This window comes from Saccostrea cucullata, unplaced genomic scaffold, assembly GCF_032062105.1.
Source record: "Saccostrea cucullata isolate Sc308-1 unplaced genomic scaffold, CSIRO_AGI_Scuc_v1 ctg194, whole genome shotgun sequence".
NCBI lineage: Eukaryota > Metazoa > Mollusca > Bivalvia > Ostreida > Ostreidae > Saccostrea > Saccostrea cuccullata.
In genome coordinates, this window is record NW_026939778.1 from 488,468 (window position 1) to 514,275 (window position 25,808).

General features: G+C 33.2%; 1 protein-coding gene across 2 annotated transcripts; it reads left to right on the forward strand.

The window, feature by feature from the left end:
* The first annotated feature begins 2,543 nt into the window (after nt 1-2,543).
* Nucleotides 2,544-24,858, forward strand: LOC134253966 (putative ammonium transporter 1). 2 transcript variants are annotated; one of them, XM_062736542.1, is made up of 11 exons: nt 2,544-2,756; nt 4,742-4,831; nt 8,403-8,636; nt 9,329-9,432; nt 9,776-9,913; nt 10,616-10,846; nt 11,356-11,494; nt 11,622-11,716; nt 23,707-23,833; nt 24,018-24,131; nt 24,303-24,858. In XM_062736542.1, the coding sequence occupies exons 1-11, from the start codon at nt 2,633-2,635 to the stop codon at nt 24,500-24,502; spliced, it is 1,596 nt and encodes a 531-aa protein (XP_062592526.1). In that variant the 5' UTR covers nt 2,544-2,632; the 3' UTR covers nt 24,503-24,858. The 2 variants fall into 2 exon arrangements, with proteins under 2 accessions (XP_062592526.1, XP_062592527.1); XM_062736543.1 differs by lacking the exon at nt 2,544-2,756 and adding an exon at nt 4,094-4,318.
* Nucleotides 24,859-25,808: the final 950 nt, after the last annotated feature.

Here is a 25,808-nt window from a genome sequence, read left to right on the forward strand (position 1 = left end):
CTTGACTGTGACCTATATGCTAAAAATAACTTTTTAGACTTTTTGCCATAACTTTTGAACCATGAGAGATAGGTACTTCATATTTGGTATGCATACTTCACTAATAAATTTCTTTCAAATGACACCAAGGTCGATGACCTTGTGGCCTTGACTGTGACTTATCTGCAAAAAATAGTTTTTTTAACTTTGTTACCGCCGGGCGCATAGTGTTTCACAAACACATCTTGTTTTTTGAATAAATTTTTCCAACGTTTTCATTCATTTTGAACAGTTTTCTCAACCAATTGCGAAACCCAATACCCTCATACTCCGTAAATCCACGCAAAGCACACACATCTTTAAATATGAGTAACACAATGATTTCTTGCATTTAAAGTAATCTTGTTGCTATAGTGCTCACATGTCTATACCAGTAGCACTTTCTTAGTATCATGACACTTTTTTTTACCTGAATAAGTAATTGTAATCTACTAGTATCAACCTTTAAATGTATTTACACGTACACGAAAGATCATTTCCAAACCGGCCAGACAAAAATAGCTGAAGACAATAAAAAAAAACCTCTATTAAAAATAGTTATAAAAAAAATAGACGTAAATTTGGTCAGAATTCATTCAAAGATCTTATTAAGTGTTGGATGGGAGTTGGTGGAGTGGGACACATTCCTATTCTCGACACAATAAAGTGAGACGGCACGACCTTACTCGAACAAAAAGGGGGGAGGGGGAGGGGGCAGACCTCTCAATGAAAATGTCAATCCTAAATCACATGTTACAGCATGACTATATTGTCGGGAAAAAATTGAAACACCCCACCCTCTCACTCATCCCGGCCAATACTGAGTCTCAACATTCATTATAACTAAGTGAAAAATGACAAACACATATAACGCTACAAGACCTCTATGTACATTAAATTTGTGTATAGTACGCCCCGTTAATGAATGGGAAATGACACATTGTATCAATAATATTTCGGTTTCTTGGTGACATTTACATAAAATTATCAGTTACATAAACATTATTAACATAAATATTTATATTTTCATTTCTTTTTGAATCGCAGTTGTACACTTTATAAAGAATGTTAGGTGTGATAATATTCTTCATTTAAGATGTAATGCTTTGTGGACACATACTATAATTTTAATTCGATTTTAGAGTTATGAATTACTATTGATACATTTTTAAGAGGTCATTCAACCTTTCAGCTAAGTGTACTTTATAACACAACTCGAATCTCTGTCAAATTATAGTCAATTCACAATTGAATCGTGTCACATTTATTCAGACTTAAAGTATTTTTATCATGAATCCCGGAACCCTAATACAATTATTATAACTTTTCTAATTTATTTGATGATAAAATAGAATTTTGTGCTCATTTATGTATATTCATTGTAACACAATCAACAAATATATTTTTAAGATGCTCTGGTTCTTCAATCACAAGTCTTTATGATTTGTTAAAAAGTTTTCTTTTTATACCGGTATCTTTGTACATGTAACGTTTTTGCACTTGTGTATGATTTTTTTTCTGGCATCAAAAAGTCAACAATAAATACAAGAAAAGGACAGACCTAAGCATTTTCTGGCTCCAGGACCAGAGTGTAAACTCTAAACAGACTTAATTAAATCAAATTCATTTTGAATTTAAATATCTTTCAATTGAGTTTTATCTATTATATATATATTATGATTATGTCAACAGCTTAAAAACACGAACATAATGAAAATTTTGATAACTTTACTGAATAAATTTAAATATTGCAATATTTTGAATTTTGACGTCTGTTCTAAGTTATATCTAATGGGTTCGGGCCCGATATTTTTTTTAAGAATTCAAAAACTTTCCGGCCCTTATTTGTTTTCCAAGAAAAACATCAAAACGGATGCCACTCACTGACTGATGTTAAGTGACATGGCTCATGTACTGACTCTCTAAAGTAGGTTAATTTTTGGCTATAAGTGGGATGCTTTGGTCCTGGAATTTAAGAAATAGTTTGTTAAGATTAACAAAAAAAATATATTAAGGTCACGGGAGTTGCATTTAATTTTTTCTAAGTATTTGTGAATGAAGTTTTGGTACTTTAACAAGTTTTCCCACCCAAAATGATATATGCTCCAAAATCTGATTGCCCATTGCAGGAGTTTTAATCTGTTTTTTCTCTTAAATTATTCTTTTCACACACATAAATACACTATGCAATATAAACTCAAAAAAATAATAACGGTATTGTCGTCCCAATTTTTTTTAAAATTAATTTTGCTATAAATTTGCGTTATATAACTTTTTATCTAGTCATAACCCCAACTAAAAAAAAGGGGGGGTTATAAGAACTCGTGGTCCTAATACGTGGTAATTTGTAATGGCAGGGATAAGAATGACCAGTGATTCGAACTTCGAACTCTGGATTTCAGAAAGGTGCGCTGTCCGAGAATCCGTTTACCTGTATCTGATCACCGGTGAATAAATTCGGCTGGTCGTCGTATTAAAAACAAAACATTGTTTCTGAATGCTGATTGCTAACCAAGTCACGTGCTGTACATTCTTAATAGCTGTAAACTGAACACAGCTCACCCGTAATGCAGGACAGCAGGTTCTCGAACACATTTTCTTGAATGAGTAAAACATGGCAGCCCCACTAGATTTGAGGAACATCACTGATGAGGTTTTCGAATTTTCCCAGGGTTTCGTGAATCTGAAAGAGAATGTGGACAATTTCTTTTTGTTTGTTATGGGAATGATTGTGTTCTGTAAGTATAATTACTTTAAAATGATGATTGTGTATTTTATTATTTATGATCAAACTGACTGGTTATATAAGTATTATTGTATACAGTAAGGTTCACACTGTGTATAGTTATAGTTCATGAGCGGATTTAGAGGGGGTTTGGGGGATGTCCTGGTCCACTCTTGAATTTGCAGAATTGTTAAAATATATACACTAAACCAAGCAAAAGTGACTTTGAACCCCCTAGAAAACTCGGACCCCTCCTTGAAAACGCGAATCTATATGAAAAGACATAGGTATGAAGCTTTACAATTAGAAGTCAACGATTACTACCCCCCCCCCCCCCCCCCTGAGTGAAATAAGGATTTCATTGTTTTTTTTTTTAATATTTTTTTACTGGGGTGGATTCCTGACCCCCTCTTGAATTTGCAGAATTATCAAATGTATACACTAAACAAAGCAAAAATGACCTTGGACCCCCCTGGAAAATTCTGACCTCTCCTCGAAAACGCGAATCTATGTGAAAATGGTATGAAAAGTCATAGGTATGAAGCTTTACAATTAGAAGTCAACGATTAAACACCACCACCCCACGCCCCGAAATAGGTTTTTCACGTTTGGAAATGACTTAACGTTTTTTTATTTATTTATTTCTTTTTACTGGGGTGGACCCCCCTCCCCGGGAAAAAAAACCCTAGGCCCCCGCCTATAGGTACATGTATATACATGTATACTATGTGTCTATTTTGTTATAGAATTATCAAAGCAGGATTTACGCACAAAGACAAAATTATAATAATTCTTGTCAAATTGTTTTAAAAGTTTCATTGATTAAGATATGATACTCATAGTAAAATTATAATTCAGGTAGTATTATCAGTTGGTGATATATTTCAGACCTGGTAAGAACTTAAAAAAAACGTCTATCCAATAAAATATGAGTCGAGAAAAGAGTGTCTTGTTTTCAGAGCATTTCAATACCTCCCCTCCCTTTATTTAAATATTTCATGACACGGGTGAGGATTTTTATTTTTAGATTTCACCCACCAAAATTATAATAACAAATTGTTTTAAAAGTTTCATTGATTAAGCAGCTGTAATTCAGGTAGTATTACAGTTGGTGATATACTGGTAAGAACTGATCACTTGATAGTCTTCGAAAATTAAATGCACACTTATTTAAAGCATGAACATATTAATTTTTTTCTTTATACCTGTAATGCACCTATAATTTCGTAGTTGTACTATAATCCACCAGCCGTACTTTTTCTCTTTGTTCTATCTCCTTAAATATGTAATTAACAAAAATTACAAATATTACTTTTCATAATTTTCAATAGAAAAATGACACTGTATACAAATCACTCAACCATGTCTTGAAATTACATATAACTGATGCTATGACTATGTGTGGAGTATTTCGATTAAACGGGGGAATATTGAACGGCTTTAGTGAGATTCAGGTATAAATTCAAATTGTGAAAAAAATGGAAAGGAATATATCTGAACTCGTTGCAGAGACAATAACTTTTAAAGAGAATGTGGACCACTTATTTCTAATCATCATGGGCATGTGCATCGTTTGTAAGTTGTTCTTTCCATCGTTATTTACATTTATCTCTTCCCTTTTTGCAGTGTTTTCATATACACTATAAATATGGTTGGTTGAAAAAAGAATAAGTAAAGTAATTACAACAGTAATATCTTTTTAAGTAGTATCAGTTTCCTAATAACTATATTTTTGCTGCAGCAGTATATTCTATAATCTTGAATGCTTCACGTATAATTTTACACACGTTCAGTTTCATAAGAGAATTGAAAAATGTCTTCCAACATTATTATTAGGCCAAAGACCTATCCGATGTCAAGAATATGTATACTTAAAAAAAATTGAATGTGGACCTAGTATTATACTAAATGATGTAAAATAAAGTTTATGTACTATTCCACAAAAATAAACACTAAGTATATGGATAAATAATCCATTCTTATTATTTTTTTCTGCAGTTATGCAATGTGGGTTTGCGTTCTTAGAAGCTGGTGCAGTCAGAAGCAAAAATACGACAAACATACTCATCAAGAATGTCATGGACTTATGTAAGTAGCAGGATATGTACAGGGAGTCCAAAAACGTGTTACAATTTTAATTATCTATAAATTTATCAAACTAAAAGTATTCACAAAGATATTTTGTCAACGTCTAGTGTTTTAGCATACGTTTTATCTGACAAACTTTCGAGAAATTCTTTTAAAAAGTCTGGTAATTATGATGTCCTAATGACGTCATGTTATCTTTAATATGGAACCTTTATGTGAACAGCTGGTAGAAATTGTAAAACTTTACTATGGGTCTAAATCTGCTACTTTAGTCTATAGAACCATGAGAAAACACATCCTGTAATAAAAGTTTTCAAAAGAATACTAATTTACAGATTTGTGAGGGAGTTTGAAGTTAAAGGTACCATTAATCACACATGACTTAATTCTGGTATTAGAAGTCCAAGGTATGGCACGCCAAATTCACTAAAATGAGCTAATCATAGTTTCACAGTCGATAAACTACTAGGTTTATCGGTTGTAACTATAGTTTACGGACTGTAAACTATAGTTAACAACGTTAATCTATATTTTACATTTGTAAACCATAGTTAACGCGATAATCTACCATAAACAATCATTTGCTATCGCAAAACATAGATTATCTGAAAAATACAGTTTCAGTTTCACGATTTGTAAACTATGGTTTACAACTCTTAACTATAGTTAACGATCGTAAATTATAGTTTACAGACGTGAATCTATGTTTATCAACAAAATCAATTGTTAACGTTTTATTAGAGACAGATAAACTTAGATTAGCATTCGTAAACTATAGTTAACAACCGTTAAATATAGTTTTACAATTGAAAACTATAGTTAACGAATCGTTAACTATAGTTAAAGGTTTGTAAACTATAGTTTACAGTCGATAAACCTAGTTTATCAATTGTGAAACTAGGTTTAGCTCATTTTTGTGAATTTGGCGTGCCATACCAAGGAGTGGCCGTACCAAAGAGAACATTAATACCATTGATAGAGTTATTACTGACACTTCACAAAAAATCCTTTAGAGGGGTCCTGCATGAACAAGATATATAGCACCTTTGGTAAATCTAGTGTCCATAAAATACTCAAATTTGATTTAAAATTGATTCCTTTCAAGACATTATAGTTTGCAGCTAACTGTAAAGTTTCACGTTAGAATTTGCGCTCAAAAATTGTACACGCCTCCTAACCGCAAGTTTTACGACTGGAACTTTGTTCTTATCCCTGATTGGTTGCTCGTGCAACAGACTATTTCCGTGTCAATGTTGATAATAAGAGTTGACCAATCACGTGAATTGTTTACTCTGGATGCATCTGACGAAAAAGATTGTGACATAACGTGAAACTTTACAGTTAACTGCAAACTGTAATAAGTGTAATGCAGAATTTGAAAGAGACAGAAATTAGAAGTCGTTTAGAGTTTGCCCATTAGATTTAAATTAGTCCCGACTCTGAAAACATAACAGATGCATGTTTTTCTGATGAAGCCAGCTTCAATTTTAACAATGTTGTTAAAGAGAATCTTAAATTCTGTTGTTTGGAAGCCCAATTTTAATGTTGAAAACCCTCTAAACTTAAAAAAAAAATTCAGAAATGATTATCGTGTTCAAATAATGTTAATTAAAAGGGACGCCATTTGGAACATGTTGTAAAATGACACATGTTATTCTAAAAAAAAATATATTGATGATTAATAAGGAAATTGTGATATGCTTGCCAAAAAAATTATAACAATTTTATTATATATTTTAAAATTTTAAATTGCATTAATGTAGCTTGAGGCATAAAAATTTTATAACGGTTTAAAAGTGTAACATGTGTTTTGAAACACCCTGTATGTTCCTTTAATGTTGTCATTATACATGTATATATATGAACAGCTGATCGATGATGGAAGTATTTAACAAACCGTACAATTCCTTGTAAATTCATGAGTAATGATATAATTTACAGACTTTACACCTCATAAAGTTTTTGATTTAAATATATTTTTTGTATTAATTAAAAACATTCTTTTTTTTGGGGGGGGGGGGGAATACATGTGAAGTAAATACCTTGCGAATATTAATGTGTTTTATGGTCTGTATTTTTGATATTTTTGTAATTTTTTGATCTTATTGAAATGCCTTAATTTCATTAACAATTTCTTTCTTAGATATTGCTTCATTACGGAGTTGTACATATATACTTGTATAAACGCCTAATCTTAAGCGTCTAATCTCCAATGTTCCTCATTTATAAATATTTCTAGTGAATTACTGCATCTTTATATGATAAAGTCATGTTTAAATCAATGTATAACTCTGACCGGTTATAGTTTTTCATTTGTCAGTGCATGCACACGTAGAAATCAGTTTACGAATATATTAAATGAATTAATTGTAACAAGTCTTAGTGCATTTTCTTTTTAGACTCAAGGTAAAACAATTGTGGGTTATGAAATCAATTTTTTTTAAATATTATTCAGAAACAGGCAAAATGAAAACAATGAATGATAAAGGTTAAATTATGAATAAAAAGAATGTGGAGGGATTTGGTGCAATATACACGAAACATTGATCACCTAAGAACACACGGACCAGTGAACCTTATCGCGAGTGGGTGTTCCACGTTGTCTTGATACTACATTTCAACTTCGAGAGCATTGATAATATCCTTAGCATGCAGTTAGAATTCATGTTTGATATAAACATATTGGAATATACTATACAGATCTCGTAGATATGCTTTTCTTTCCATTTACCTGTAAAGTTTGTTATTCTTCCTGGATCTTGCACTGAATTATTTTTCAAGTTATTAAAATTATCTTTTTTAATTAAATATCGTTACACGTTTGTACATTTACATGCATTTCTGAGTTAAATTTCCTTTCAAGACAATACAATAAGTATAGCTGTATATTTATTTTAATTTTTGAAACAAAAATCAGTGAAACTTATAGCCATGCAAGACTTGTGTCTAATCAATCAAGTTTGAACACTCACGTATATTTATAGCTGCAGTTCTGTAGCTCTCCGAAAAAAAACTGATTCATTTGATAGACCGGAGAGCTACAGTGCCACCCATTGAAAAAACTGTATATTTATTGCGCACAAAAAAGTGCGCTCGATTCTTGATTAATTCTTCCAAATTCCTACCTCAATTGCAAAAAATGGAAGATTTCAAAAAATTCCTCTCTCCTCTATCAAATTCTCTCGTAGTTGACATCTGAACGAAGCATATTGGACCGAATTATCTTTGAAACCAAAATGGCAGTATAAATAAGCGAAATGTCCGATGATTGCAATATCAGGGCCAGGAGGAGTATTAACAACAATTATGAGGAATGTTTTGTTGTGGAAAGAGTCAAAGAATATGTTAGGAACACACGGTTAGTAATATTTTGAGACTACAGCTTTAAAAACATGGAGAAATAAATCGAGAACCGAGCGCATTTTTTTGTGCACAATAAATATACAGTTTTTTCAATGGGTGGCTCTGTAGCTCTCCGGTCTATCAATAATTTTTTCGGAGAGCTACAGAACTGCAGCTAGTATATTTAATGAAATCAATGCGTAACAACAAGTGCTCTCTTCTTTTACAGTCATCTCTGGGGTATCCTATTGGTTGTTCGGATTTGCCTTCGCTTTTGGTGATGGTGTCGCCGACAGGTTTATTGGACTGAACTATTTTGCCTCATCTGGCGTTCCGCACAGCAAATACGCCCTGTTTTTCTTCCAGTTTACGTTTGCCGCCACAGCTTCTACCATTGTTTCTGGCGCAGTAGCGGAGAGATGCGAATTTGTGGCATACTTCGTATATAGTGTATTTATAACAGGTATTTTCAAGGATTCGTATATAGTGTATTTATAACAGGTATTTTCAAGGATTCTCACTTAAAGGAGGCTAGGGGGTCAACAAATTATTTTTTTTATTAACCACCAGATATAACTTAAATTTTGGGATATGCTATCTTAAGCTGTCAACTATCATTTGGCAAAGAAAAATTTCATAAATTTTAGTTTTAAAATTTGATCATTTTATTATACTGGTATCTTATATGGAGCTCTTCTTCTAAAGGAGATCAAAATACATGTAGTCTAAAAATGGCCACGACCACCCAGCCTCTTTTTTTTTTTTAACCAAAATGAATTATTGCACGAAGAAAGATAACTCGTCTAGAGTATCAAGAATTTTTATACATTCTAAAAACTGGGCCTCAGTTCCCCTAAAAAAGACAAGAATTGGATTAATTATTCATTCTTTTCATCATGAACTTTTCTAGTCAAAAAAAAATCGTAACAACCCACATCAGAGAATGAGATTACTTTTTAGGTACAAGCGGGAGAGGAGGGGATATAACCTACATGTAATTATCCTTCTCACAAGCAGAATTCCTGAATACGCCTCTTACCCTGCATACTCCACCTGCCTCAGATCACAGGAGTCTGAACTGAGGGTGGGAATTTTTTTTTACGATAAAAACTTCAGACTCCTGTGGTCAGATACATGTATTTATTATAATTTCAGGCTTTATCTACCCCGTCGTGACACACTGGGCGTGGTCCTCAGGGGGATGGCTGACTATTGGGGATACTTACTCAAGTCTTGACAACGAAAGTGTCGGTTATCAGGTAAATCTCTATTGCTCCAGTAAAATGGGTAGGAAGCTAGACTACTAAACCCAAAAAATTTTAATTATTCAGCCAGTGCGAACAAGAATATTTTTTTTTTCATTTACAAAAATTAAAATTTTAAAAATGCATTCATGTACAATGAATCAATGCTGTATCAGTTCATATAATATGTTTGTAAAACTTTATTTTTTTTCTATATAAATCATGATATTTTTTCAACAATTTTAGAACTTTTTATTTATTAAGTGATGTCTAGTCTTAATTTCTATAAATTAATCTCAGTTCATATATTGAAAGCTTATAAAATTTTATTAGTTTTAGTATATTTTCTTTTCTACAGGACTTTGCCGGTAGCGGAGTTGTACACGTGCTAGGTGGAATCGCTGCTTTTATGGGTGCTGTAATGCTAGGTCCCAGAATCGGCCGATTTCACCGCAGCTCTAAAACTGTAGCTCCGATCAGAGGCCACTCCGTACCGGTGGGTAAAAAAATATATGACTGAATACGTAAGTCCCCCCCCCCCGTTTTTATTCGACAAAAATGCTGTGTTAAGTTTAATTACTTTAAAAGGACACTCCTCAGTTAGATTAGTCAGATTTCCAAAATTATCAATTATTGCAATTTCACTTTTTTACAAAATTGAATTCAACAATGAACATTGCATAAAAAATGAAAAAGAAATATTTGGAGAACTATTTTTTGTGCAGGAGGGATATTTAAAAAAAAATACACAGTCATGTGATGTATTCAGTATCTATGGTGCCAAGCATATAGGAGATTTCAGAGCTTTTTTGTTCGTAACATATTGTTATGCTTTGGCCGAGGAAAAGATAATAAAAGCATCTACATGTAGCATTGCGCGTAAAGTCGTCTTGGAGAAATATTGGACAATGTCAAACTAATAGCTGGGATGCCACCAATTCCTGGTGGAAGGTTACGTATTTGATCCTCATTTCCTGGTTAACTCAGTCGGCACTTATGGCCTCTGAATTTATTCCAGCGCATAGTATGACTCGGCACCTCGAGTTATACGGTCTCATTCCATGGACTAGTGTCCATTTCCTGCAGTGGGATTCGAACCCCCTGAATCAACTCATCAACAGAAGATCTGCATGCTGTGAAACTCAATATTTAACGTATTAAAATTTTTGCCTAAACTTGATGCATTTTTCTTAAACAGATTGCTGCGTTAGGTGGATTCATTCTTTTCTTTGGCTTTTTGGCTTTCAATGGCGGATCCCAACTGTCAATCAGTAACCCTGGTGACGGAAACGCTGTCTCCATAGCAGTAGTAAATACGGTCATTTCGGGATCCTGTGCGGCTTTTATGTCACTTATACTCAACCGGCTGCATATTTTTGGAAATACATGGAGTTTATTAGTAACCATAAACGGTGCTTTGACTGGAATGGTACGTATATTTATGATACGGTAGCAATAATATGTAAATTACATAAGAAATAGAAACCAAAATCATCCAAAGGGCATATTTATATAGTCTTACATTAACATTCCTATTCAAGCGCCAAGTTTCATTCACCAACCACACTATTGTCAAAAGAACGAAGAATTAACCGATTTTTACAGAAACCCATATTTTGACCTAAAGAGTGGACACTTCTTTCGGAAATAATTTTTTAACTGGCAGTATTATACTATGAGTTAAAAATTCATTACCGAAACAAGTGCCTGTAAGTTTTGGCTGTTAAGAGGTACTTCCACTCTCTGGTTTAAATGTGCCCTACCCCATAATGAAGCTCTGCCAATCAGTAATGTTTCCAGGCCTTTCAAATTCATTATGGATACCTGGCCAACCTTGCAAGATTTACACTGCCATGCTTCTGAGAGAGTAACAAAATGCTCATTTTTAAACATTAGAATTGATTTCTTTGCTTTTAACATTATATGCAATTTGTTTAGGTTGCCATATGTGCTGGTTGTAACGTATATGAACCTTATGCCGCATGCGTGATCGGGCTCCTCTCAGCGATTGTATACCGGACCTACTCTGTTCTCATGGTCAAGATCGGCGTGGATGATCCGCTGGATGCCGTTGCAGGTACATGTACTTCTAAAATCTTGTAACGTTTTCAAGATGAGTAAATAAAAAAAAAAATGATTGTACCACGCATTTTAATTATTACTGACCTCTCTTTATTTCCATTTTAATAATCATTATGTTTTAGTGCATTTTGGTGGAGGAAGCTGGGGAGTTATAGCCGTGGCGTTCTTTGACAATACCAACGGAATTTTTTATGCACGGGATCTCAAATCTGCCTATGTAAGTTCATTCTTAACGTAAAGAAATTTGATAAAATTTTGAAACATGTTATAACAATCGTAAATGTAAATATTTATATATTAAAAGAAGGATGCAGCAGGGGACATTTGAACCATAGGCGCTTGATTTCAGGATGGTGTATTTTGTGTATTTAGTTGTTTTTCTAGGGGTGTCTGAATACCCTCATCAAAATTAAAATTAAAAAATTACTGAAATGAGGACGTTTTAAAAATGTCATATCGGGTATTACTGTATATAAAAAGATTGAAAGTATGACACTTGCCATCTTGAATTTCCGCGGGTGTCTCGGTTCAGACTTGATTTTAATCAATATTTTCGCTTTTCCTACCGGTGTCGGGTAAGATCTAGCTTCAAAAATGTTTGAATAACGCCTTTCAAACGTCTGTTGATTTGAACTTGTCGTATAAAACATGCGATAAACCAAAAACGTCTTGGATACCAAGCACAGAAATTGAAAACAACGGAAATGCCGATTTCTGACGATGAAAAATGTAGAGGCGTCCCGGTGTTGTAGCATAGACTTTCCCCCCGCATAGACTTTCCCCTCGGAAAAACGGGCCCGGGTTAGACTTTCCCCCCTGGGTGGAAAAAGCGCCCCAGTATAGAATTTCCCCCTTTGAACAAAATCAGTATAGACTTTCCCCCTTGGGGGGAAAAACCGCCCCAGTATAGACTTTCCCCCCTTATAATTCCGGATTGCGTTTTTCCGGAATTCGTTTTGTTATGCATTTTGGTTTTGGTTTTCTTTTTAAACGAAAACTTCCAGTTCTGATAAAACCATGCTTTTCAACATAATTCAAAAGCGAGAAATTACAGGTTTGCTCCCAAAAAGTAACGCCTTGATACAAGTACTGAATAATATTTTGCGCATTACGGGAACTGATCAGTATAAGTTACAGATAAAGGAGTGTGTGTATGAAATTGAAGATATTCTGAAAACTAAAATTCATTTTAGTGTTATACTCCACGATGTTGTACAGACGTTATTGGTAGGGTCAGTAGAATGTGTTGATGCCCCAGATTTTTTGCTTGACTTGTTCAGTGAGGTAGAAGAAAAACTTTTAGACTACACAATTGATCAAATATATATTCCAACTGAATATTTTATCTGTGTGTCAAAGTTTCGACTCCTACATGGTTTATATGGACTAGGAAACCTCGGATGTTTTTCGGATGCCCCCTCAACGGAGTAGAAATGGACGAAGACATGACAAATGTCTTCAATTACCTAAAATGTAAAGTATACCCTCCAAATGTATGTAAGGACACAAAACGAAAAATCAGATCGAGGAGTAAAGCATACGAAATAAAAAATGAAATATTGTACTGGAAAAACCAGAAGGGGGAGTTAAGACAAGTGGTCATTAATTTGTCAGAGAGAAAAAGGATCTTGGAAGACAAGCATGACAAAAACGGCCATTTTGGCCGGGAAAAAACACTGTGGGCCATATCAGAGATGTACTTTTGGAAAAATTTGTCAGGAGACGTTGAAGAATATGTCAATTCATGCTTGAAATGTCAAGAGGGAGGAGCTTTTAAAAAGTCGGATGCAGAACTTTTCCCCATTTCGATTGTTAAACCTTAGTATCACGTAGGAATGGACCTCATAACCATGCCAAAGTCGTCATCCGGAAATTGTTACATCCTAACATTAATGGACTATTTTACAAAATGGCCCGAAGCAGCCGCAATTTCAAATAAGCGAGCAGAAACTATAGCATTTGAACTCTTAAAGATTTGCAAAAGAATGGGGTTTCCCACAGTCTACTCTAGTGACCAGGGGAGAGAATTTGTAAATCTAACATTACAAAAACTAATCAACCAGTACTCTGGATCACAAAGATTGTCGTCGGCTTACCATCCCCAGACTAATGATTTAGTTGAGAAATTCAACAGGACTCTGCAGGAGTCGCTAGTTAAAATAAGCAGCGCAGATCTGTGTGATTGGGACGAACATATTGATGATGTTTTGTTTGCCTACAGATCAACCAAGGTATCATTTTAAATTTACATTTAAATTTTGTTTATAATTTTACTAGACTAGTGATATAACTCATTCGAATAGATGAAGATCAAAGAATACATGGAACAAAATGGTTTCCTATAATTTGTTCGGCTGCACTTATAAGCACTCCAAAGTCAAATATGCTTTTAATGTAATTTCGGCTTAAACCTAGGGGGCGACAAATTTTAGAAGACTGTTTACTTTCAGAATGTTTAAATAATTTTACCAACTGTCAGTACTTTAAGTACTTTGATTTAAGCTTTGGAACTGTGCTTTTTAACAATATTAAAGCAAATTAATCTACATATTTTATTTTATTGTTTATAGCACAAAACGACAAAATATTCGCCATTTGAGGCAATATTTGGACGGAATGCGTTTCCACAAAGAGAACAACAATCTGAAAGCGAGTATACTACGGATAATACAGAACCAGCTTTTGAAGAGGTGATCGAAAAGCTCCAAAACACAAGAGACAGCATTAACGAACAGATAAAAGAAAATGTTGAACTATCCCAAGCAAAGCAAAAAAAGTACTACAAAGACAAACGAGTACCGCTCAGACAATTCCATGAAGGAACAAAGGTATTTGTATTTAACACCCACAAATCAACAAGAAAGGGTGGTAAAAAGGAAAAAAAATGGTTAGGACCGTACATTGTTACCAGTGTTCTAAGCAAAGGGTGCGTTAAATTGAGAAATCTTAAAGGTTCTCTCATTAAGCGTTCTTACAATGTGAAACTTCTGAAGAAGTGTGTTGACAGAAAAGAAAAGCTTCGTCTTAATGCTAACAACCATGCAGACATTGATCAGAAGATATCAAACAGTATCGGAGGGATAGAACGTGACGCTAATGACAAAGTCACAAATGATGTTGAAGAAATCGTTGATGTTGATGAAAAGAAAACAGATGATGGTGACAAAGAGGCTTCTGGGGATGACGACAGTGTCATGGAAGCAGATGCTGATGCTGCTGATGATGAGGTTCCTAGGGATGACCAAAGAGTTGATGACTATGAGGAGGAGGAAGAGGAGGAGAAAACAGATGATGATGACGAAGAGGTTTCTAAGGATGACGAAAGTGTCAAGGAAGCAGATGCTGATGTTGCTGCTGATGATGTTTCTGGGAATGGCAAAAGGGTTGAGGAGGAGGTACTTGTATCTGGAAGCTTTGAATTAAAAAATACGTTTTTTCCAGTTGATGCTACTTGGCAAGAAAACCAAATTTCAAAGCATAACGTTAATGTGTCTTTGAGAAAAAGACACCGTGGAAAAATAAAAAAACCTTTAGCAAATCATTGTCCATTAAAAGTTATGGAAGTCAGAGGAGACGGCAACTGTTTTTTCAGATGTATTAGTTATGCTCTTACAGGATGCCAGGCCCAGCATAAAGCCATACGAAACTCTGTCGTGAAATGGATGAAAACCAATTCGGAGAAAGTGGAACGGCACTTTGGTACCCGCTATATTGACTGCTCTAACATGATTATAAACGGAACATGGGCAACAGAAGCCGAAATTCTAGCGACAGCAGCTTTGTTGAATACTGACATTCAAATCTATTGTCAGTACGGCAAATCTATGCGATGGGTAAAATATTCAAGCGAAACCCTTGGAAACTTCAAATTCACAAATATGTGTATATACTTAACCAACGAAAGTGGAGTTCATTTCAACTATGTAGAAGATATTTAAATAACAATTAAAATTCCCGACAAAGACATAGAATTTAGTTGAGAACACAGACACACATAAAAGTGGCTGAATTATTTTCAGAATTGAAGAACTATGAATATCAATTTATGTTTCTTTTAAGGTAAAGATCCATACCACATGAAATAACGCTATATGACGTTATTCTCGTCAGTAACGTTATTACGTCAAACACGCCCGACGCTTATTCCATCAAAAATGCCTGACATCGATTTCACTTACTGTGAAAAGAAAGGTACATTAATTTCCAAATAAAAGGCATAAAAAATACGATATTCAGTTATTTCCGGGATACATAATCGAAGGAGAGTTTAAATTTTAGATGATTCGTCAAACCGAAAGTACAACAAATTTTAGATGGCATGGAATGATGGATGGGAGATTGTCTCGAGTACAAGATAACTAAAAGACTTCGACAATCGGGTCGTTTTTTGTCTCTGTAAGTTGAAGAAATACAGAGTAACAAATAAATGGTTCTCTTGTCGAAAGTCATTATCGTTTGCTTATATGTTTGTACATAGACCTATACATAACCAAATTTGCGAACCACGGCTCAAGTATTCAGGTACCTAACTACTTCGCTTCAATGTTACGAAATGTCCTTTGTTTGAAATATCGTCCTCGAAAATCGTCCTATGGGGAATGACTCAGAATTTGCAAAAAAATTATGGAAAACTTTTTACAGTGTATTTATAGGCATATCATAGATATTTACAGTTAATTCACAAATATAAATGTTCTGTTATTTGGTATATCCATGCACTGAAACATTAAATAATTCTTGATAAAAAAAACAGAATATTTCATTTAGGTAGGAAAGGACATTGATGCATTTAAAAAAAATTCCTTATTACACACATCTGCTGAAAATTTTAAAAATTCTGTTTTAAAGCAAGTGCACAATAACCTCTAGTTACCATTTGTAGTGCTGTGGGTAGTGTATTGGTGCACCTGGGTTTGATTCTCTGTAAGTTGAAAAAATACAGAGTAACAAATAAATGGTTCTCTTGTCGAAAGTCATTATCATTTGCTTATATGTTTGTACATGTACATAGTACGTACATAACCATTTTCGAACCCTTTGGGCCTCTTGTTACAGTAATTTTGCTAAAGCCAATTTCCAAATTGATGACAAAATTACAAATGTGTCATCTACGGTATGCACAATATGTATAAGATAATAAATGAGAAAAACATACGCTGAACAGACCCAGAGGTCTATATCAGATGGGGAGCTGGGAAGGGGGTATTTCTGTCTTCAAGCACCCAAAATAGTATACTTATAGATATCAGTAGTTAATAAGATGATGTGGATCCCTAGTGTACCATGGTGTACTATTTACTATTCTAGATCATAATTTTATGTATAACTGTAATAATGGTGGTTGGACTTAAACCCATCTCATTAAATTCCACAATATGACAGTAACAAAGAAGGGAATACATATACATGTATAAGATGATAAATAGGAATGCCTATGAGATCATAGTGGGTGATATAGAAGGAATAAGGAAAAGGATAAAATTATCAGACAAATTCAACTGTGTTTAAATTGGTAAGCTGAGTGCTTACAATGTTATAATTATATAATTAAGTCGTTCGTGCATGGTTTAATCATGCATTAATCAATAAAAACAAAGATAACCAGTTTCAATTTAGATTTCATGGATTTATGTCAAGATTGTGACTTTTTTATTTGAATGAAAAATTATAAATAATGTCTCATTAAAGTTATGACAGTGTTTTGTTTCTAAAAAACAAATCAATTTTTAAATATACAGAATTTATTGCATAATTAACTTGACCCTTTGACCACAAAATTAATAAGGGTCTCCCTCGGGCACAGAGAGTTGCATTGTAAAATTTCAATGCAAAAGCACAAAGGCTTCTAGAAAGTGTTACAGACAGACAGAAAGACACACGGACAGATGCACAGGTATTATTCAGAGAACAAATACTACCTGGATCCATATCAAAATATCACTTCAACAAAGAAAATTCTATTTACTCAGGGAGTCGTTGACTTTTAAAGCATCATACCGGTGACTTTTCATACCAATTTTACATAGATAATTTTTTCCAAGGAGGGGTCCAAGGTCACTTTTAGTACAATTCACTGTTATCTTTGGACTTTCAGTAAAGTGTGGTATTCTTGATGTTATATAATTAGCCTCTAAAATTTACACAGCTTTCATTTATTGTTGAAATATATGTGGCTGGGATTGAAATTCAGGCAAATGTCAAGGAGTGTAGCCAATTTCAAATAACAGGATTACATATATGAGAAAGACACAAGGGATTAAGTTGTCTCATCATTGTCAACAATGATTTAAAGTCCCTGATTTTATTAATTTCTTAACCAATTAAAATCTATTCGCCATTTGAAAGACACTAGTGCCTAGAATACCACGTCTTACTGAAAGTTCAAGGATGACAGAGAATTGTACTGCTTGGTTTAGTATGTACATTTGATTTGAACATATTTTATTATGTAAAATACATAATTGGATTGGGCAGCAGGCATAGCCTATATGAGCCCTCTCCAAAGGTACAAGGTTAATTAATACACATATAGTAACAGGTTTATATATGACCAATAAGTTGTATACAGACACAAATTTAAATAGAACATAGGGGAAAGAAAGATACATGAGTAAAGATAGAAAAGGAAAAAAACAACATATGAATACCGGTTTATAAATGTGGAAATGAAATGAATCGAAAAAATGAGAACTACAGCAATTTATAAACATACAATGAATGTGTATTTAACTTAAAACATAAACTGGAATAAGTATTACATAGTTACACTTCATTTATGAAACCTTTTGGTTTGTGATATATAATTGTGAACACAATCAAATAATTTCATATTTTTTGCATATGAAATACTACTATCACCAAATAATAAAAGATTAAGGGAAATAGGAATAGGATTTTGCAGGTCTATACTAGATATACAGTGAAAAAGAGTGTTTCTTTGCTCAACATAACATGGGCATTCAAAGAAAAAATGATATGCATTTTCTATATGAAAATCACAATTTTCACATTTTGAGCTATCACTTATATAATCTTTCTGTAAATCAGCATTTAAACTACTAGCATTATTTCTTAGCTGACAATGAATAATATTTTGACTACGATTTCCATGATTAAAAAGTTTATTGGGTGTTCTATAATGAGTCTTTTTAATAGCATTAATGAAAGAAGATAGTGTTGGTAAACTCCTAATATGGTACGGTAAACTATTCCATAATTTAATTGTAGATGGGAAATAACTATTCATATATGATGTGGTCCTCGTCTGAGGAATAAAATAAGTAAGACCGTCATTGTTTCTTAATGAATATGTGGTTTGGGGTGGAATACAAGGTCTTAGAAGATCTTGAAGGTACTGTGGTGCTAACCCATATACAATTTTGTAAAATAATATTAATTTATGTACTTTCCTTCTGTCAGATAATGTATTCCAACCCAATTCATCATATAAAAGTGATCTTGATGAGTTCACTCTCATTCCTGTAATAATTCTTGCAGCAGTAATTTGAACTTCTTCCAATAGAGATGACTCCTTTTCATTACAATTATCCCAAACAACATCACCATATTCTAAAACTGGTCTAATAAATGACATATATATTTTTATTAGCGCGTCTCGACAAAGGGAATGTTTTAACATTCGTAGAACATTTAACCGTTTACATGCTTTTTCATAAATAATTTGTATGTGAGATTTTCAATTTGCATCACACTGAAAATTTAGTCCCAAATGTGTGTGATTTTCCGATGGCTCAATTAAGGGGCCATTTAAACCAAATTTAACATTGGGATGAGAAAAATGCTTTCTGGAAAAATTTACATTCACTGTTTTCTTGGGGTTAAAATCAACTTTCCATTGTTTTGACCACTGATCCAACTTTTCTAAATCATTTGTTAATGAGTTTGCAGCACTAACAATGTCATTATCAACAATAATGTAGAGTGAAGTATCATCAGCAAATAAGCGGACATTATTTGTTAAATTTGAAGAAATATCATTAATATATAATAAGAATAAGAAAGGACCTAGAACAGATCCTTGGGGGACACCTGCACTAATTGGTCTAAGAGTTGATGTATAACCATCAAGGACCACTCTTTGTCTTCTGTTTACTAAGTAGTTTTTGACCCAATTTAGGATTTGATCTGATATTCCAATTTCCTTTAATTTAAATATAATTCCTTCATGCCAGACCCTATCAAATGCTTTAGAAATATCACAAAACACAAACCGTACATCTCGGCCTTTATCAAGATTGGATATAATAGTATTATAGATTTCCACCAACTGATTACTGGTTGAGTCGCCAGTTTGAAAAGCAGACTGGAACTTATATAGTATATCGTTCTCAAGTATATAGTTGTGCAGATGCTTGACAATAATTTTTTCTAATAATTTGCAAACAACAGATGTTACTGATATTGGTCTATAGTTATTGACATCATCTGCATTTCCTTTATTTTTATAAACAGGAGTAACTTGGGCAATTTTCCAAATATTAGGAAGAGTTCCATTGTTTAGTGATATATTAAATAATTTTGTCAGTGGTTTGTAGATTGATTGTGCAGTAGATTTTAAAATTCGAGGTGAAACACCATCAGGACCTGATGGCTTACATGTATTGATGATTTGTAACTGGTCTAAGACTTCATTTTCTGTAATTCTAATTGTTTCCATATGATGTAAGGGGGGACCTGGTCCCTGGGGTGGTAAATCAGGCTCATCGTTTATGCAAGAGATATTTGTAAAGAATTTGTTTATAGCATTGGCCTTGTCTATGGGATGAAACAGCGTTTGGCCATCGACCTTAAGAGGAGGTGTTGGCTTATGTTTATTATTTAGTTTGGATAATGATTTCACTATTCTCCACCATTTACCAGGTGGTATTGTTTTATTTATCTGCTCTGTAAGTTTTTTGTTATAATTTTGCCGAGAAATTCTAATTTCATCAATGACCTGATTTCGCAGGTATCTATACTTTTCCCAGTGAAGTGGATTTTTTGATTTGACAGCTTTACGATGGATTCGATTTCGTTTTCTCATCAATTTTCTAATTGTACTATTCATAAATACTTTGTCTTTTGGTCGAATTGTAATTACTTTTTTAGGGATGTGTTTATCTATGCCTTTGGTTAATACTTCTGTAAAATTAGAGTACATTTCATCTACATCAGTAGTATTGAAAACTTCTGAATCCCAATTTATATTTTCTAAATCATTATTGAGGTTATTGTAATCAGCATTACTATAATCAAAAATTTCTCTCTTATATGCATATTGTTTGTGTATATTGAATTTCAGGTCCAGTCCAACAAGGGAATGTGAACTACAAAATGGGGCTGAAACAAATGTACTATCAACCAAAGTTGGATTGCTAGTAATTATAAGATCTATGCAAGTACCCTCAGTTTTTGTAAAATTGGTTGGACAATCAATTAAATTTGTTAAATTTAATTTTTGTAGCATTAGTTTGAAACTGCTACTTTGATTTGACAAAACATTAACATTAAAATCTCCTAGTAGGAATATTGGGAGATTACATTCAAGTGCCTTTTCCAAATTTGAGCTAAATAAGTCCCAATAGCTAGCTAGAGAAGATGGGGGCCTATAAAGTACAGCTAATAAAATTTTTTTGTTGCCATTATGTATTTCTGACCAAAGAATTTCTAATCCATCAATTAACAAATCCATTCGAAAATGGTAAGCTAATTGGTCCGAAATGTATATAGCAACACCACCGCCATGTCTATTTCTATCTTTTCGAATAGGTGGGTGAAATCCTTCTATTGAAATATTTTCATTACTTATGCTATTATCTAAATGCGTTTCACTAAGGGTAATAATATCATATGTTGATAACTCTGAAGTTATGATATCTAATTTTGGTAGTAGACTACAAACATTGTTATGGACTATACTTAAAGGTTTGCTACTATGGCTACTTTTAATAAAACTGGGGCCAGGATTGGTCTCTATGCACCCTAGTATTAACAGTATATATATAATAATACGACGAACATGTAGATTTAAACATACACAAAAATCTAACTGATAGTTTATCCATGACATCCTAAAAATAGTTATAATCACCTTAATCATTTGTGTCAAAAATCATTATATTTGATTTGGATGGCATGGATTCACACATCGGATATGCTGTGTATAAAAGTAAAAATGAAACCGGTATGGTTGGAATAAGACAAAACGCATAAGAAATGAATACGAACTGAACAAAAAACATATATACAAAAAACACAAATTTGACTTGTAAACACAAGAGTATCAGTAAACTGAGTATGAAAACGTAAGAACACATTTACAAAAAGGTACAGTATGGGATTTGGTGTATTAAGCCATACAAAAATATAGTGTTTAGGTAAACATCTATTTATAGAAAAGTATTTACCCTAGTATGGGAAAAACCCTTACTAAAAATAATACATTTAAGATATTGCAGAATAGACTTAGTGCCTAGAATACCACGTCTTACTGAAAGTTCAAGGATGACAGAGAATTGTACTGCTTGGTTTAGTACTGTACATTTAATAACTCTGCCATGTCCAGGGGAACACACACACTCACCCCTAGATCCACCATGAAAAATTCAATCAAGAAGCATCCTATAGAAATTATACTATGGAAAACAAGAAAAAAAAATTATAAGTGCTTAAATAAATTATTGTGTAAGGGTGATTTTGACAGGTCGGTCAGAGTACATCAAACATATAATTTTTTTATTTGACTTACTTAACCCTTTTAATTATGAACTCTTTCAGATAATTCATTCTATAACCTTTTTGATTTTGAAGAAACATAAACAGTAACCACATACTTATCTATAGAATAAATGTTACATTTCTTTCTCTTTTTCAATAATTTTCTAGTCTTGATTCACATTTTCAATAATAGCACCATAATAGCGAGTTTAACAATCAACAAAACAAAATCAAACAAATATCAATTTTATATAACAAAGGTTACCAATAAAATCGTAAAGTTAAACAAAAAACCAAGTATATTATGGATGCACTGCTTGCTTTTAAACATTTCTATAGTTTAAATGGGCATAGACACAGTTTCAGGGGAAAAAAATAAAAAAAATTATCTCATAATTTTTATGATTATTTGAATAAGGTAATTTTAGTGATCATTAAATTTTAAAAATCAGTTGTAAAAATACAAGATTTAGAGCTCCAAAAATATGTTATGTAAACAGGGCCTGTGTCATGTTTTGATTACATGGATTAAAATACTAAAATATATTTGTTTAAAGTAGATAATTTCAATAAAGAGGTCAATTATAAATACTTTCAGACAGTTTCTAGTAATTTAATGAATTTCATTTTGTTATTAACATGACATTTCCAATATGTAAACAATAACGGGGCGCGAACCTTGTTTACGTTTTGAAGAACTTTTAGTTTTGTATCTCATTTGTTAATCAAAAAAGGATGTTCAAATTTTTGCTAATCATTAGACGATGCCTTAATTTGAAATTGTGAGCATTTAAATTAGTTTTGAAAATTCAGTTGAATCTGTGTCTATGCCCCTTTAAGTGCATGCATAATCCAAAATGTTTGCTTTAGTCATGGAAATAGAATCTAATATGAATTCATATAGTGTTCAAACATTCCTTTTTATGACACTCATTTATTTTTTATACTATAAATTAACAATGCTAGTAATGAAAATATGTGATTTGATGCTGCACATTTGACAAGTTATTAAGAATACGGACAATACAGAAATCTAATAGCCGAACCAAACACGGTTTTTAAAGTAAAAAAATGCAAGGAGGGGGAAAAAGCGTACTGGCATTCAGGGGGAAATTCTATACTGGGGCGGTTTTTCCTAGGGGGGAAAATCGGGCCCGGGTTGTTTCTTCCGGGGGGGAAATTCTGTGCTAGGCCCGTTTTTCTGGGGGGAAACTCTAACCCGGGCCCGTTTTTCCGGGGGGAAAGTCTATGCTACAACACCGGAATTACATGGAAAATCTAGAGATGTCAGAAACTGCGCCAAGCATGTTCTCTCTAGATTTTCCGTGTATGTATGTCTGGGACACCTGTACATTTTTACCAAGGAAAATTTTTAGCTTCATTATCATCTTACTCTGACTTTGTGTTTTAATTACCTACATACATGTAACTGTAGGCATACTATAAATGTACTTATAGATAACTTGATTTTCATTTCTTTTTCCCCCAAAGAAATTGGGTTGGCAGTTTATAGGATTATTAGCTATAGCAGGCTGGACACTGGTGCTTTCGGGGCTCGTGTTCGGGATTATGAAAGCATTTGGATTTCTCAGGGTGAGCCAAGAGGAGGAGATAAAAGGTACTCAAAATGTGTATAACATAGCATTTTTTTACGGTAAAAACAATGCCCTCATCCAAAGCTTCTTCTAATTTGAAGCTTACGTTGTTAAAATATTCTCTTTTTTTTGAAACAATTCAAATAAAAACCTGAAGGAATTTTATAAACGACAATTTTGATATAATCGTAATTATTACACGTTTAGGTTTGGACATCCCAAAACATAATGAACCTGCTTATCCCGTGGAGGCGTACGGACATGGCCATATTGAACGCTTGATTCAGATACTGGAAAATAACCCCACGGTTGTCACGCAGGGTAAGCTGATTAACTCTTATTATGATAAATCACTATGCAAAATATCAATTCAATTAAGTTGAGTAATTTTACATTTTAAAAAGGTAAAGTACATAAACATGCATTTATGCATACCTCTGACGTCTGATTCTTTTTATTAACTTTTAATAAGAATTCATGTACTTATTGCAGGATTCACAAATGTGGCTTATGAGAATGAGATAACAGATAGAGGTAATTACGAGAATCCAGAGACACAGAACGTTTTACGTAATGGGTACCAAGAGAAGGTTCCCTCAAAAGAATTTCACCCCAGCACTCCCGCCAACGGAGTACGCGTCACGGCACCTCAAGGGGAAGTACGCGTCACCGTCAACGACACAAAACTGTGAAGTTCCCATGACAAAATTATCCTGATTTATTGAGCAGGCACATGCTTCCACCTTCGGTGCTTTGTTTAAACTTGAATGTACCCTGATAAGATTACGTATAAATCTGTGACAGACGTAAATGAAACTTTACATATGCTTGTATATCTGGGACCAAGAGGGGTACAAGTTCTCCGATGCCATACCCTATTGTCCATTTAAGCATATTATTTATAATTTAAAAATGTTTCATTTATATACATGTATATGTATGTATGATTGTACATATTGATGATGTGAAATGTCCAAGTGTCTTAAACTGCAATCTGTATCTTGATGTTTAACTTCAAAAGAATATTATTTATTCATGTATCATATTTTGAAACTAAATATATTTAAACACATGTAATTTATTAAATGTAAACTTTGATGAAAATTAAAACATTCAATTTTGCTTTCCCTTTTTTCCCTGTGCTATGTGGATCAAACTTTAATAACCATCCTAGAGTGATGATTTCCGAAAGGTTTCAATACTTATCTGTTAAATACCTAGTGCATTGAAATGAGCAGTCAGAGAGTTCATAAAGTGTTAGTTTTAACAGGTTTTAAGGATCTAAAAAGTAATTTATGCTCCTTAGTTCTCCTGCTGAACGGCTGAGCTTGTTTTTTTTTGTTAAAAGCAGGCAAAAACAAATAATAATCATGTAGACTAAAAAGAAATATTTACAATAAGGATGGAACTAATTAATATGTTAAATATTTGGGTATTCATATGGATGTGACAACTTCCGATAAGTAATATTTTTACCGCATACCAAACACGGTCAATAGCAAATCAGCATTTGACTTTGCAGTTTTCATCTTGCCTTCCCTTATCACTAAATCGAAGGTGATGAAAGAATTAGAGATACTGCGTAACATGTAATGTGTCCAGCAAAGAAGGCATTTTACAATATGGCCTTTTTAAATCTCATTATTATAATTGTATTTGAGAAGAACTATACTTAAAGTTTCAATTCTACCTTTGGAAATCCTATATATATTTGCAGTTCACTTTCCAAAGATGAAAGTCTTATCTAAAATTACATTTCAGTGTTTCATACTTTTAACATTTTAAGTAAACGAATATGAGTTCGATCTACCCTTTCTACGATGAATACCTAAACTTCATAAAAAATCAAACGAAATACCGGCTCCAGCAGATGCTTTACTTTTCCAAGCTCCTAACTTTACTCGTTATCTAAATATTGAAACATATTGGAGATAACGAACAGTGTTCTAAGATCAAAAGTCCATAAAACAATACAAAATAGGAGCAGAGCAAACACGG

Bases quoted from the DNA above. Each gene is read 5' to 3' on its own strand.
- LOC134253966 (XM_062736542.1), top strand. From the start codon at position 2,633: ATGGCAGCCCCACTAGATTTGAGGAACATCACTGATGAGGTTTTCGAA. The intron at 2,757-4,741 runs GTAAGTATAATT...TTTTTTCTGCAG, and splicing joins TATGGGAATGATTGTGTTCT to TTATGCAATGTGGGTTTGCG. The intron at 24,132-24,302 runs GTAAGCTGATTA...TACTTATTGCAG, and splicing joins CCCCACGGTTGTCACGCAGG to GATTCACAAATGTGGCTTAT.